Consider the following 13,647-nt stretch of genomic DNA (forward strand, 5'->3'; position numbering starts at 1 on the left):
CTGGGGGTAATGTGGAATCTCATAGTTGTTTTAATTTGCATTTCCCTGATGATTAGGGATGATGAACATTTTCTTAAGTGTGTGCTTGCCATTGATATTTCTTCCTCTGTGAACTGCCTGTCCAGCTCTGTCCCATTTTGTGAGTGGGCTGTTTGACTTTTTATTTGTTAGGTTTTTGAGTTCTTTGTAGATTATAGAGATTAGGCCTCTGTCAGTTGGATAATCAGAATAAAAGTTTGAACAACACAGCAGACTTTTATCTCAACGTAATTGAATTTTCTTTACTATCTAATATAATATTCTAAATAACACTTAGATAACATGGTTATATGATGAAAATGTTAAAAATTAGAAAACTATGATTCATGATAATATGGTGAAACAGTCCAAATGCACATAAGCAGTGTCTTTGCTGGTGTCCACTCCCTTCACAATTAAAGTGACACAGGTCAGGAGACTGTGTCAACATAATTAATCAATGTTTTAGCTTGTTATCTTTACTACTGCATCATTTTTGATTAATTTTATTTGCAGGGGTTTTCACTATTTCATAATCATCACATAAAGTGTGAATTGATTGACTTTTGTGTGTCATTGATTACAAATTCCCCTGATTTAAGGCATACACTGTGGCCACTGTATACATGCAATAAGCGGCTCCACCCTGTTATCAGTGCTGGGTGGGGTCTCTTGATCTCCCTGGGAAGTGTGTGTGTGTGTGTGTGTGTGTGTGTGTGTGTGTATGTATGCATGCATGCATGCACAGATTTATTTTTTGTAGCATTGGGATTGCATCTGATGCATGCTAAGCAAGCACACTTTCATGGGCCATATCCCAAGTTAGGATTAATACAGGGTAAAATATCCTAGAATTACTTGAAGCTGAGAGATGAGTCCTTTGGATATATGCCTAGGAGTGATATAGCTGGGTCATATGGTAGATCAATCTCTAGCTGTTTTAGGAACCTCCACACTGTTTTCCACAATGGCTGGACCAGATTGCATTCCCACCAGCAGTGCAGAAGGGTTCCTTTTTTTCCACATCCCCGCCAACATTTATGATCATTTGTTTTCATGATGGTGGCCAATCTGACAGGAGTGAGATGGAATCTCAATGTAGTTTTAATCTGCATTTCCCTGATGACTAGTGACGTAGAACATTTTTTTAGATGCTTATATGCCATTCGTATTTCTTCCTTTGAGAACTCTCTATTTAGCTCCATAGCCCATTTTTTGATTGGCTTGTTTGATTCCTTATTATTTAACTTTTTGAGTTCTTTGTATATCCTAGATATTAATCCTCTATCAGATATATAGCTGGCGAAGATATTTTCCCATTCTGTAGGTGGCCTCTTTGCTTTTTTCACTGTGTCCTTTGCGGTGCAAAATCTTTGTAATTTCATTAGGTCCCAGTGGTTAATCTGTGGTTTTATTGCCTGAGCAACTGGGGTTGTATTCAGAAAGTCTTTGCCAAGACCAATATGTTGAAGGGTTTCCCCTACTTTTTCCTCTAGCAGTTTCAGAGTTTCCGGTCTGATGTCAAGGTCTTTAATCCATTTGGACTTAATTCTTGTGCATGGCGAGAGAGAAGAATCTATTTTCATCCTTCTGCAGATATTTATCCAGTTTTCAAAACACCATTTGCTGAAGAGGCTGTCTCTTCTCCAATGAGTATTTTTGGCATTTTTATCGAATATCAGGTGGCTATAGCTACTTGGGCTTACATCTGGGTCCTCTATTCTGTTCCACTGATCTACATGTCTGTTTTTGTGCCAGTACCATGCTGTTTTTGTTACTATGGCTCTGTAGTATAGGTTAAAATCAGGTATGGTGATACCACCAACCTCTTTTTTGTTGCTCAGTATTATTTTAGATATTCGAGGTTTTTTGTGATTCCAAATGAATTTTTGGATTGTTTTTTCTATTTCCATGAAGAAAGCCTTTGGAATTTTGATAGGGATTGCATTAAATGTGTAGATTGCTTTAGGTAAGATTGCCATTTTCACGATATTGATTCTTCCAATCCAGGAACAAGGGATGTTTCTCCACTTTCTAGTGTCTTCTGCAATTTCTCGCTTGAGTGTTTTAAAGTTCTCATTGTAGAGATTCTTTACTTCCTTGGTTAGGTTTATTCCAAGGTATTTTATTTTTTTTGATGCAATTGTGAATGGGAGTGATTCTCTGATTTCATCCTCTGTGTGTTTGTTGTTAGCATATATGAAGGCTACTGATTTCTGTGTATTTATTTTGTATCCTGCTACATTGCTGTAGGTTTTGATCAGCTCTAACAGCTTGCTAGTAGAGTCTTTAGGGTCCTTTATGTATAGAATCATGTCATCTGCAAATAATGATAACTTGATTTCTTCCTTTCCAACTTGTATCCCTTTTATGTGTGTCTCTTGCCTTATTGCTATGGCTAAGACTTCCAAAACTATATTAAATAGAAGTGGGGACAGTGGACACCCTTGTCTTGTTCCTGATTTTAGTGGAAAAGCTTCCAGTTTTTCCCCATTTGGTAATATGTTGGCTGTAGGCTTGTCATAAATAGCCTTTATTATATTGAGATATGTTCCTTCTATTCCCAGTCTCTGTAGGACTTTTATCATGAAGGGATGTTGGATTTTGTCAAATGCTTTCTCTGCATCTAATGAGATGATCATGTGATTTTTGTCCTTCAACCCGTTTATGTAATGTATTACATTTATAGATTTGCGTATGTTGAACCATCCCTGCATCTCTGGGATAAAGCCTACTTGGTCAGGGTGAATGATCTTTTTGATATACTCTTGTATTCTGTTTGCCAATATTTTGTTGAGAATTTTTGCCTCTATGTTCATGAGGGAGATTGGTCTGTAATTTTCTTTTTTTGTTCTATCTTTGCCTGGTTTTGGTATCAGGGTGATGCTGGCCTCATAGAAGGATTTTGGTAGAATTCCTTCTTTTTCTATTTCCTGGAAAAGCTTAAGAAGCAATGGTGTTAGCTCTTCCTTAAAAGTCTGGTAAAATTCAGCAGTGAATCCATCCGGGCCTGGGCTTTTTTTAGTTGGGAGATTATTGATAACTGTTCGGATCTCCATGTTTGTTATAGGTCTATTTAAGTGATTAATCTCATTTTGATTTAATTTAGGTAGGTCATATAGATCAAGGAAATCATCCATTTCTTTCAGATTTTCATACTTTGTGGAGTATATACTTTTATAGTATGTCCCTATGATTTTTTGAATTTCTCTGGAATCTGTTGTGATGTTACCTTGTTCATCTCTGATTTTATTAATTTGTGTCTCTTCTCTCTTTCTTTTGGTCAGATTTGCTAAGGGTTTATCAATCTTGTTTATCCTTTCAAAGAACCAACTCTTTGTTTCATTAATTCTTTGGATTGTTCTTTTTGTTTCTATTTCATTAATTTCTGCCCTAATCTTTATTATCTCTTCCCGTCTACTAATTTTTGGTTTGCCTTGTTCTTCTTTTTCCAAGGCTTTAAGGCGAAGCATTAGGTCGTTTACTTGCGACCTTTCTAATTTCTTAACATAGGCACTTAAGGCTATAAATTTACCTCTTAGAACTGCCTTCATTGTGTCCCAGAGATTTTGGTATGTTGTGTTCTCATTATCATTTGACTCTATAAATTTTTTGATTTCCTTTTTGATTTCTTCATTGACCCACTCATCATTTAGTAGTGTATTGTTTAGTTTCCATGATTTTGTGTATGCTCTATAGCCTTTCTTGCTACTGATTTGTAGTTTAATTCCATTGTGGTCAGATAGAATGCAAGGAATTATTTCAATTTTCCTGAATTTGTTAAGATTTGCTTTGTGTCCTAATATATGGTCTATTTTAGAGAATGTTCCATGTGCTGCTGAAAAGAATGTATATTCTGCAGCCTTTGGATGAAGTGTCCTGTATATATCTGTTAGGTCCATTCCTTCTATGACCTCATTTAGTCCAGATGCCTCTCTGTTTATTCTTTCCCTGGATGACCTGTCAATTGATGAGAGTGGGGTGTTAAAATCACCCACCACCACTGTGTTTGGTGTTATCTGTGACCTTAGTTCTAATAGTGTTTGTTTGATGAATTTGGGAGCCCCCATGTTAGGTGCATATATGTTTAGGATTGTAATGTCCTCCTGTTGGAGTGTGCCCTTAATCCATATAAAGTGACCTTCCTTATCTTTCTTGACTAACGTTGGACTGAAGTCTACCTTGTCAGATATTAGGATAGCAACCACAACTTTTTTTCTAGGCCCATTTGCTTGAAACACCATTTTCCAACTTTCACCCTAAGATAATGTCTATCCTTTGTAGAAAGGTGAGTTTCTTGGAGACAACAAATTGTAGGATCCTGCTTTTTAACCTAGTCTGCAAATCTATGTCTTTTCATTGGGGCATTGAGACCGTTGATATTAAGAGATATTATTGAAAGGTGTGTATTTATGTTTGCCATTTGTGTGTGTGTGTGTGTGTGTTACTGGTTCTACCTGTGCTCTCTTCTGTTAACTGGTATTTGAGTATAGCTTGTTTTTTCTAGGTTCCTTATATGTGTGCTTTTCCTTTTGTTCAGTATGGAGGATTCTATCAAGTATTTTCTGTAGAGCTGGTTTTGTCTTCAAATACTCCTTTAACCTGCTTTTGTCATGGAATGTCTTTATTTTTCCATCTATTTGAATGGATAACTTTGCAGGATAAAGTAACCTTGGTTGACAGTTGTTATCTTTCAGAACTTGGAATATATCGCTCCAAGCCCTCATGGCTTTAAAAGTTTGTGTTGAATAATCTGCTGTAATCCTGATGGGCTTGCTTTTGTAGGTAACTTGATTTTTCTCTCTAACTGCTTTCAATATTTTTTCTTTGGTTTGTGTGTTTGGAAGTTTGATTATAATATGGCGAGGAGAGGTTCTTTCTGGGTTTTGTCTGGCTGGGGTTCTAAAGGCTTCCTGTATCTGTATTGGCACCTCTTTCCCAATTTGGGGGAAATTTTCCTCTATGATTTTGTTGAAGATGCCTACTATGCCTCTGGAGTGGAGTTCTTCTCCTTCTACTATGCCCTGAATTCTTATATTGGATCTTTTCATAGTGTCCCGAATATCTTGAAATTCCCACTCATACTTTTCTATAAGTTTGTCTTTCTCTTTGTTGGACTGCATTAGGTCTGCCACCTGGTCTTCTAGCTTAGATATTCTGTCCTCTCCCTCATCCATCCTACTGGTGAGATTTTCTACAGAGTTTTTTATTTCATTAACTGTGTTCTTCATTGCTAGTAATTCTGACTGGTTTTTCTTTATTATTTCTGTTTCCCTATTTATGTCTTGTATTGCCTTCTTTATTTCATTAAATTGGTGTCCTGCCTCTTCTTTGATTCCTTTGATTTCCTCTTTGATTTCTTCTTTGATTGTTTTCATGTGTTCTTTGACCTCTTTGAACATATTTATAATTATTCTTTTGAACTCTTTCTCAGGCATTTCCTCTAACTCTTTCTCACTGGAGGACATTTCTGATGCATTAATACTTTTAGGTGGATTTATATCGTCTTGCTTTTTAGTGTTTCTTGTGTTATAATGTATATATTTTTGCATCTTGGATTAAGTTAATGCTTGGATTTTCTAGCTAGCTGTGTATTCTTAGCTGTATCAATTGATTTGATGTAATATATTTTCAGGGTAGGACCTTAAGGTATTAGGTGTGGCTCTTAAGACTCTCAGAGTATCTACAAAGATGTTCTTAGGGCTTGAGTTTCCCTGCTATAGGAGTATTCAAGCAGGCTGAGTGGAATAAAATACAGGTAGATTCTAAAATTTAACTAAACACTGTACACATTCAATCAGAAACAGCCCCGAGTATGTATGCAAGAGTAGTTATTATAATGACCAGATCCTCTATCAACAAAGAGGTTTAGATTTCTGGTCTGTTGAGGGATCCAAGTCAGCTTGTGACCAAGTGAGACCCTTCCCTGGTGCAATCCCAGTTACCTTGGGTGATTTTGGTCTGAGTCAAGTTGCTGCCTGGGTCGTCGGGCTGCTGTTCTGATTTCTGGAGCTGGGCACTTGCTTTTCCTATGGGGCAAACCGAGCCGCCGCTGCTGCCTCTGCTGCTGCCGTAGCTGCCACCACCGGAGCCACCACCACTGCTGAAGCTGCCGCTGCCATGTCCACCGCTGCTGCTCCCCCCGAAGCCGCTGCTGCGGGATCTGCCGCCGCTGCCGCTCCTGGGTCCGCTGCTGCTGGGGCCGCTGGTACCGGTGCTGGAGCCACTGAAGTTGCTGCCGAACTCTGCTCCTGCTTGGGTCCCGCTGTCAGCCCAAGTTGGCGTGGCCGGGTCCCGGGCCGCTGCTCTGTTCGCTGGAGCTGGGTTCAGGCGTTGGGGGAGGGGAGGGAGCTGCGGCTGCTCTGGTTGTCTCGCTGCTCCACGTGTTCTTCTACCTCGCGGTCTGCTCCTCCGCTGCTCGCTGCCGCTCTCCCCTCTCATTTCCCGAGTTGCTTAGAGCGTGGTGTGAGGGGAAAATCCCGCACCTGGCTTTTCCTGCGGCTCGAGCCGAGTCTGGCGGCTTTCTGCTGCGCCGCGGCTGCGGCGGTTGGCTAAGCTGCCGGAGCTGCTTTTCCCGCCTGTGCAGGCTCTGGATGCTCTATAACTCTTCTACTTCTCTGCTGCCGCCTCAATTTCCTATACACCTCACTTTTTAGTAAAAGTGTGTATTTTGCTGAGTTTTTTTGGTCTTTTTCCCCCCTAGGCTGCTTTGGCGTGGTACCTACGCCGCCATCTTAACCGGAAGTCTATATCCTGTTTCTTAAGATAGCCTCTTCCTCACCCCATGCCTGCCATCTTGATCTTTGTGCATGGTGTTAACTTCACTGGCTCTTTGGGGCTGAAGTAGTCCAGAATCCAGGAGCATCCTGGGGATTCTAAGATGGAAGGACCTTTTACCTTCTTGTCACTGTATTTTGGAGACGGACTCTGCAGTGCTCACTTTTGGGGACGCAAGAGTGAGCAGAGGAGGACACTGACAGGTAGTTCTAGTGTCATGCTGACTATCATTTCCCACTTGTTAGAATGGCTAAAATAGGAAAGACTATCAATAGATGGCAAATGTTGCAAGGATGTTAAATGAGAACTCTTGTACATTGCTGGAAGAAGTGTGAGTGGTACAAATACTTTCAGAACTGTCACATCTCATAGAATTAAGCATGTATCTATGCCACGACTTAGCAATTCCATTTTCAGGAATCTACCCAAACAAAATGGAGACATATATCTACATGTAGACTTATAGATAGGCTCACATAAAGACTTATAAATGAGTGTGTATAGTTATTTTAACCATAATTGCAAACGTGGCATATTCAAATGCCTACTAATGGGAGAATGGATGACCAATTTGTGGAATATTCATATAATGGAATACCACACAACAGCAGGAACAAAGCACAGATTCACATTATATGAGCTAATCTAAAAAGCCATGATGTTCCACAAAAGAACCAAATATAAAAGAGAACATTATTCCATTTCTATGAAGTCTGAGAGGGGGCAAAATTCATTTATGGGAATAGAAATCAGAGCTGTGCTTCTCTCAGGAGTTGGTGATGGGAGGGTGAGAATTAACTGAAGGGACCACAGGGAATGCTGGGTGAGGGCAGTGTTCAACTTTTTTTTTGTTGTTGTTATTTGGGTGAATATTGTGGTTAAAATTGATTATTGGTAAAATTATTGTTAAAATATTTTTGTTCATTTTCTTGCATATGGGTTATGCCTGTTTAAAATGTTTATAATGTTTTCAAAGGCTGTGGTATTTTTACTGGTTCATAGTCCTAATTATCTAAATTCACCAAGATTGTCATCTTTTGCAATACTAGATGACATAACATCTTAACTGTATATGGGGGGGCTCTTAACTTGTGGTCTGTTAATAGTTTTCAATAGATCCGTGAACTCCATGAAATTGAATGCTTGTGTATTTGGATTTTTCTTTCCCTTGTGGAGCAAGTTCATAACTGCCATATTCTCAAGAGTCTGTGATTCAAAACATATACGGAATATAGAATCTCATGCTGGGTGTACAGGGAATCATGCCAATAGCAAGTGACAAAACTGTTTCCAGTTGTCTTTCAAGGAACCAAGCACTTAATAGTTTGCAAATTAAAATGGACAGGTGTCAGTAGCTCCATGATATTAACAAAAATTAGCATAAGCTTTTGGTCTGAGAAATAAGAATCAGGAGAAGAATCAGTATACCATCAAAGGGTTTTTGATCATTTTTATGGCAAAAGATGTCTTTTATTCAAGAATACCCCATATGTGGTGTCCATTTTAAATACTGAAATTACATGAGCATAATGGAAACAATAGTTATGATTCAAAAATTACTTAACACTTTGCCCTTGCTAGGAAAAGATAATGACCACACTCGACATTAGCAGAGTTGTATCAAATTTAACAGTTGCACTGTTTAACAAAAGAACATAATTTTGATGTGGCTCAGTTATGGTGATTTTAACACACTGAGTTTTGAGAACTGGTTATTCATTCACAGTCCCTCATTGCAGGTAGACAATGCAGCGCTAAATTGATGGCATAGGGCTGTGAATGCTATTTCAGATGTGAAGTTGATCCTTGAATATTTGAGAACCTTGGCTTTCTTTATGTGGTATTGACAGGTTTCTGTGGCCTGTTTTGTCCAGTGTGTCTTGAGTGTGACACCGCCAGGCATTATGGAGAGTGCTTTTGTTGGCCATTGTTACCTGGGTCTACTTTTGCACTGAGAATTGGTACCCGAGAGAGACATAAAATACGGGTAAGTGCATTTGAGGTACATATGAATTGCAATCTATATGAGAACACAGATACTTTCCAAACCCATAATTTCCTCAAAAGAATAAAGAAACAGAGAAACAAGAAGTGTGGATGAGGTGCTTAAAACACTACTCTGAACAGGGAACATTGGGAAGGCAAAGGATCTTCTGATTTCTTTCTTTATTAGGAAGAGTAAGCTAACTCTCAAATGCTGTGTGACAAAAGGTGCTTCCAAGGGAAAATTTCAGTGCGAATTATTAGTCAGTGGGCTTGGCCAATTTGTTAGACAATTTATGCTTCCTGAGCTGGGCTGTGATGCCTGGGAACTGGAGGGTGTGGCCATGCTTGGATTTAATCTCTGAACCAATGAATAGCCCCTTCCCTCTACAAACAGAAAACCACACTTCTGTCTTTTATTACTTCAAGAAAAGATGACAGATGGAATCATACCCAGTTTGGGGCCTATCTGGGAGGTCTTTCTTGAATAAAAGCCTATGTGACATATGCTGAGTTCACTTTGGAGATTGCTTGGGAGTCTTTCCAAAAAGCCAGATTGTTAGTTTCCACACAGCTGAGACTAGAGTACCATACAGGGGAGAGACAGGTGATATGTATTAAGATGCAGAGAGTTTTTTTTTAAAGGTGCCTCTTGGGTTGGAGACTTAGCCCCATGGTAAGAGTGCTCACATAGCATGCACAAAGTCCTGTTCTACCATCAGCAATGCCAGACACACACATATACACACACACACACACACACACACACAAATGAAGGCATCTATGTATTCTGTGAAATAATGTCTAAAATCCTTAGATAAACAAGATCAGCTGGTAGTGGTGGCTCACGCCTTTAATCCAGTGCTTGGGAGGCAGAGATAGGAGGATCACTATGAGTTTGAGGACATCCTGAGACTACCTAGTGAATTCCAGGTCAGCCTGAACTAGAGTGAGACACTACCTTGAAAAGCTAAAACAAAAACAAAAACAAAAACCAAAAATCAGACATAGATATATGCACAGAGCTTATATATAAGTGTTCATGGGAACCTGGTACCCATGGTTACCCAGGCAGGTATTAGGTGGCCAGAGACAGTTGTGAAGAGGAAGTTTCTTACACCTTCTTACTATGGCAATTTTGGACTATTAAGCTTATTACCTACTCCAAAGATATAAATATGATAATTACCTTAAGATAAAACCCCTGAGATAGTAATAAAGAAATTGGAGGTTTCAAGTAGGAAGCCCATATCAAAAGTTCCAAGGGCAGGGCTCGAAACAGCTACTGAGCTGCTTGACACTTAGGCCAACCAGTACCCTAGGTTTTGAGTTATGGGTTTGGTTAATCTTGGCAGTAGTGGGTGGGATGGACCAGCAAGTGGTCCTTATTTAATGGAGATGGTCCTGTGTGATTTGGATAGAACAGAGAACCTGGTCTTGCCCTAGGGGACACTGTGTGAAGACTGGCTGGTGGTGCACTGCTGTTGGCCTTTCTCCATCTGTCAGGTGGCCCGTGAACTCAACATGAGGACTTCCCAACTCTACGAAATCTGTGCACTCCCTAAGGACACTTTGATTTGATGGAGCAAGAAAACTCCTCTTCCTTACTGCTCCATGCCCCTCTCTTCTCTCAAATCTCTTTCAGTAGAAAGATTGATTTTAAGTTTTCACTGAAAAAGTTGGAAAATAAATGATTCCCCAGTTCCTGTCTCTGCAGTTGTTTTTTCTTTTCTTTTTTTAAAAAATATTTTATTTATTTTTAATGAGAGAGAGAGAGAGAGAGAGAGAGGGAGAGAGAGAGGGGAGGGGGGAGGAATGGGCTCCAGGGCCTCTAGCCATTGCAAACAAACTCCGGATGCATGCACCACCCCTTGTGTATCTGTTTTACTGGGGAATCAAACTTGGGCCCTTAGGCTTCACAGGCAACTATCACTAACCACTAGGCAATCTCTCCAGCACCTTTCTTTTCTTTTTTATTTAAAAAATATTTTTATTTGTTTTCAAGGTAGGAGAGAGGGAAGAAGAGAGAAAGAGAATGCGAAATGAGAGAGAGCGAGCAAGTGGGTGCATCAGGGCCTCTTGTCACTGCAAGTAAACTCCAGATGGCTTTAGTTGGGTACTGGAGAATTGAACCTCAGCCAACAGGCTTTGTAAACAAGTGCCTTTAATCACTGAGCTATTTCCACAGCATCCATGTTTTTTTTTTCTTTATGTAATTCCTTGAGGTCTTTATTATTTGCCTGAATTTACTATTCACATCCATCCATGCACAGCACCTTCTAGAAGTGAGACTGTGCTCCAACCCTGCTGGAGTTTTGGAAGGTTGTATTTCCCACCAGCTTTCCACTGCCATTCTTTTATGTGGGCTGTACGCAAGGATGCATTGGCTAGAAGAATTGGGCATGTAGCTTTCTTGTGCCAATGTACTTTCCCAAAATATCACTGATGGACTGATGTGCAGGATATAATAATTTTAGTTAGCTCCTGGACTGGGGACCAATATTATTGAAACACACAAGTCACTGCTGTTCCCCCATTCCAACTCCTTCCTTCTTGGTTACATAAAGGGGAAAATCTAAGGTTGGTGTTAACCCTGAACATTTCCCTAATACTTGCAGTCTTCTTGCTCCAGGCTCAAGCCTTAGTTTGACAAGTGTTGTGGGTTGACTAGTTTCCCTGTACTTCCTAATCCTATAAAAAGATTATGCTGCAGTCCAGTGCCTCGTGCCTGTGGATGAGACCTTAGCTGGAAATATAGTCTTTGCAGATGTAACGAAGTTAAGATGCAGATAGTAGGGCATGCCCTAATCCAATATGATTGTATGAAGAGATATAGAACAGAGACACACACAGGGGAGATGGCTATGAGAAGATCAAGGCAGGGTCTGGGTTGATGGTGCTGCAGGTCAAGGCCTGCCTGGGATTGCTGGGAAAGGCAGGGAGGAGTCCTCCCCCTGAGGGTTAGGAGAAGCATGGTCCTGTGAAAATCTTGATTTGGGGGCTGGAGCGATGGCTCATGGTTAAGGCACTTACCTGCAAAGCCTAACAATCCAGGTTCAATTCCCCAGTATCCATGTAAAGCCAGATGCACAAAGAGGCACATGCATCTGTAATTATTTACAGTGATCAGAAGCCCTGACGTGTCCATTTTCTCTGTCTTTCTTCTATCTCTCTCTACTTGCAAATAAATAAGTAAAATAGTATAAAAAATATTGATTTGGGACTTCTAGCCTAAAAACAGTGACAGAGTAAGTTTCTACTGTTTCCAGATCCTCAGCATGTGGCAATTCATTATTGGTCCTAGGTGGCTAATGTAGCAGCCACCTCTCTTATGAATGGAGTATCTTCTCTGGTTTGGGATAGGTGGGTCAGAACAAAACTGGAAAGACTGAGTCTGAGCTAGAAGCAACTATCTGTTCATTAAGTGTGCAATAGTACACACATGTGCTAACCTCTGTGTCTCTCTTTCCTCATCTATAACATGGATGATGAGAGCACAGACCTCATAGGGTTTTGAGGGTTGTCACGAGCTAGAACACTTAGCTCTGTGCTTTGGCAAGTTGTAAGGACTCATTAAACATGCAGTATAGTTATTTTATAGCCACTTTGTAGCAAATGGCACAAGTTTTCTATTTACAGTTAAGGAATACTATTTTCTTTTAAATTAAATTTTTTTTTCTTTTTTTAAAAATTTTCATTTATTTATTTATTTGAGAGCGACAGACACAGAGAGAAAGACAGATAGAGGGAGAGAGAGAGAATGGGCGCGCCAGGGCTTCCAGCCTCTGCAAACGAACTCCAGACGCGTGCACCCCCTTGTGCATCTGGCTAACGTGGGACCTGGGGAACCGAGCCTCGAACCGGGGTCCTTAGGCTTCACAGGCAAGCGCTTAACCGCTAAGCCATCTCTCCAGCCCTCTTTTAAATTAAATTTTAGATGAAAACTCAGTTAACCAGGCATGATGGCCCATGATACCTGTAATCCTAGCACTTGGAAGACTGAGGCAGGAGGATTGCTATGATTTCAATGCCAGCTTTAGCTATATAGTGAGGTCCAGGTCAGCCTGGGCTACAATGTGAGATGTAGTGTCTCAAAAAGCAAGACAAAAAGTAGAATCAGCTCTGCCTTCCTGATGGAATGTCCCCTGGGTCCCCAACTCTTGGATCTGCTGCTCCAGAGGGTACACATGCATAGAGTGAGTAGTCCAGAGCTTCCTGTTTCTTTCCCACCTCCCAGGTCCCTCATTCCAGTGCCCCTGGTGCTAGCTTGGGGTGCCCTGGTCCCTGCTTGTGTGCTGTGAAGCAGGCTTTTTGCTTGGGTTTTCTGATTGATGGCCCCCTGGGTCTCCTAATCCCTACTCTGCTGAGCCAAATGGCTCTGGCACAGTATGCCTGCTTCTGATGTGGGGGGTGCCAGGGGACCTCTCAGTAAGGGAGCCCCACCCCACCCCTTCCACTGCCTCTGATCAGGCTGGGTGGCAAAGATCAAATTTGGCACTTCATCAAAGGGCCAGGCAAGAAATCCTGGGCTCTGAAAACTTCCAGTCTACCACAGAATCACAGATAATAAAACAGAGAATTCATACCTGAATAGTTCTTTGAAAATATGTAGTGCAGCATGATCTTAAAGTGGGGGTTGGCTTAGGGTCATAACTTCAGATTTTCTCTCCAAGGCTATCAAGCTCAAGAAATACAACTTCACCAAAATATTTCCTCAGGGAAGCAATGTCCGACAGGGGATATTTGTGTGAGAGACAGTAACGGCTTTACAGATGCCGTTGAGGAACACAAATGTGAGTACCCAGCAGTGATGACACAGTCTATTTTCTTATGAGGAAATTCCTTTTGGTTTTCTAGGATGTGCAGTAT

The 13,647-nt window shown here is 40.6% G+C and overlaps 1 protein-coding gene across 1 annotated transcript in view; it reads left to right on the forward strand.

Moving 5' to 3' along the window:
* Plac8l1 (PLAC8 like 1) overlaps nucleotides 1-10,359 on the forward strand; it is a 47,353-nt gene extending 36,994 nt beyond the window's left edge. Inside the window, exons 3-4 of the mRNA XM_004664718.2 lie at nucleotides 8,646-8,782; nucleotides 10,225-10,359. Coding sequence (XP_004664775.1) covers nucleotides 8,646-8,782; nucleotides 10,225-10,359 — 272 coding nt within the window. The remainder of the gene's footprint in view (nucleotides 1-8,645; nucleotides 8,783-10,224) is intronic.
* The last annotated feature ends 3,288 nt before the right edge of the window (nucleotides 10,360-13,647 follow it).

The sequence above is a fragment of the Jaculus jaculus genome, chromosome 13 (genome assembly GCF_020740685.1).
Source record: "Jaculus jaculus isolate mJacJac1 chromosome 13, mJacJac1.mat.Y.cur, whole genome shotgun sequence".
In the NCBI taxonomy this organism is placed as follows: Eukaryota; Metazoa; Chordata; class Mammalia; order Rodentia; family Dipodidae; genus Jaculus; species Jaculus jaculus.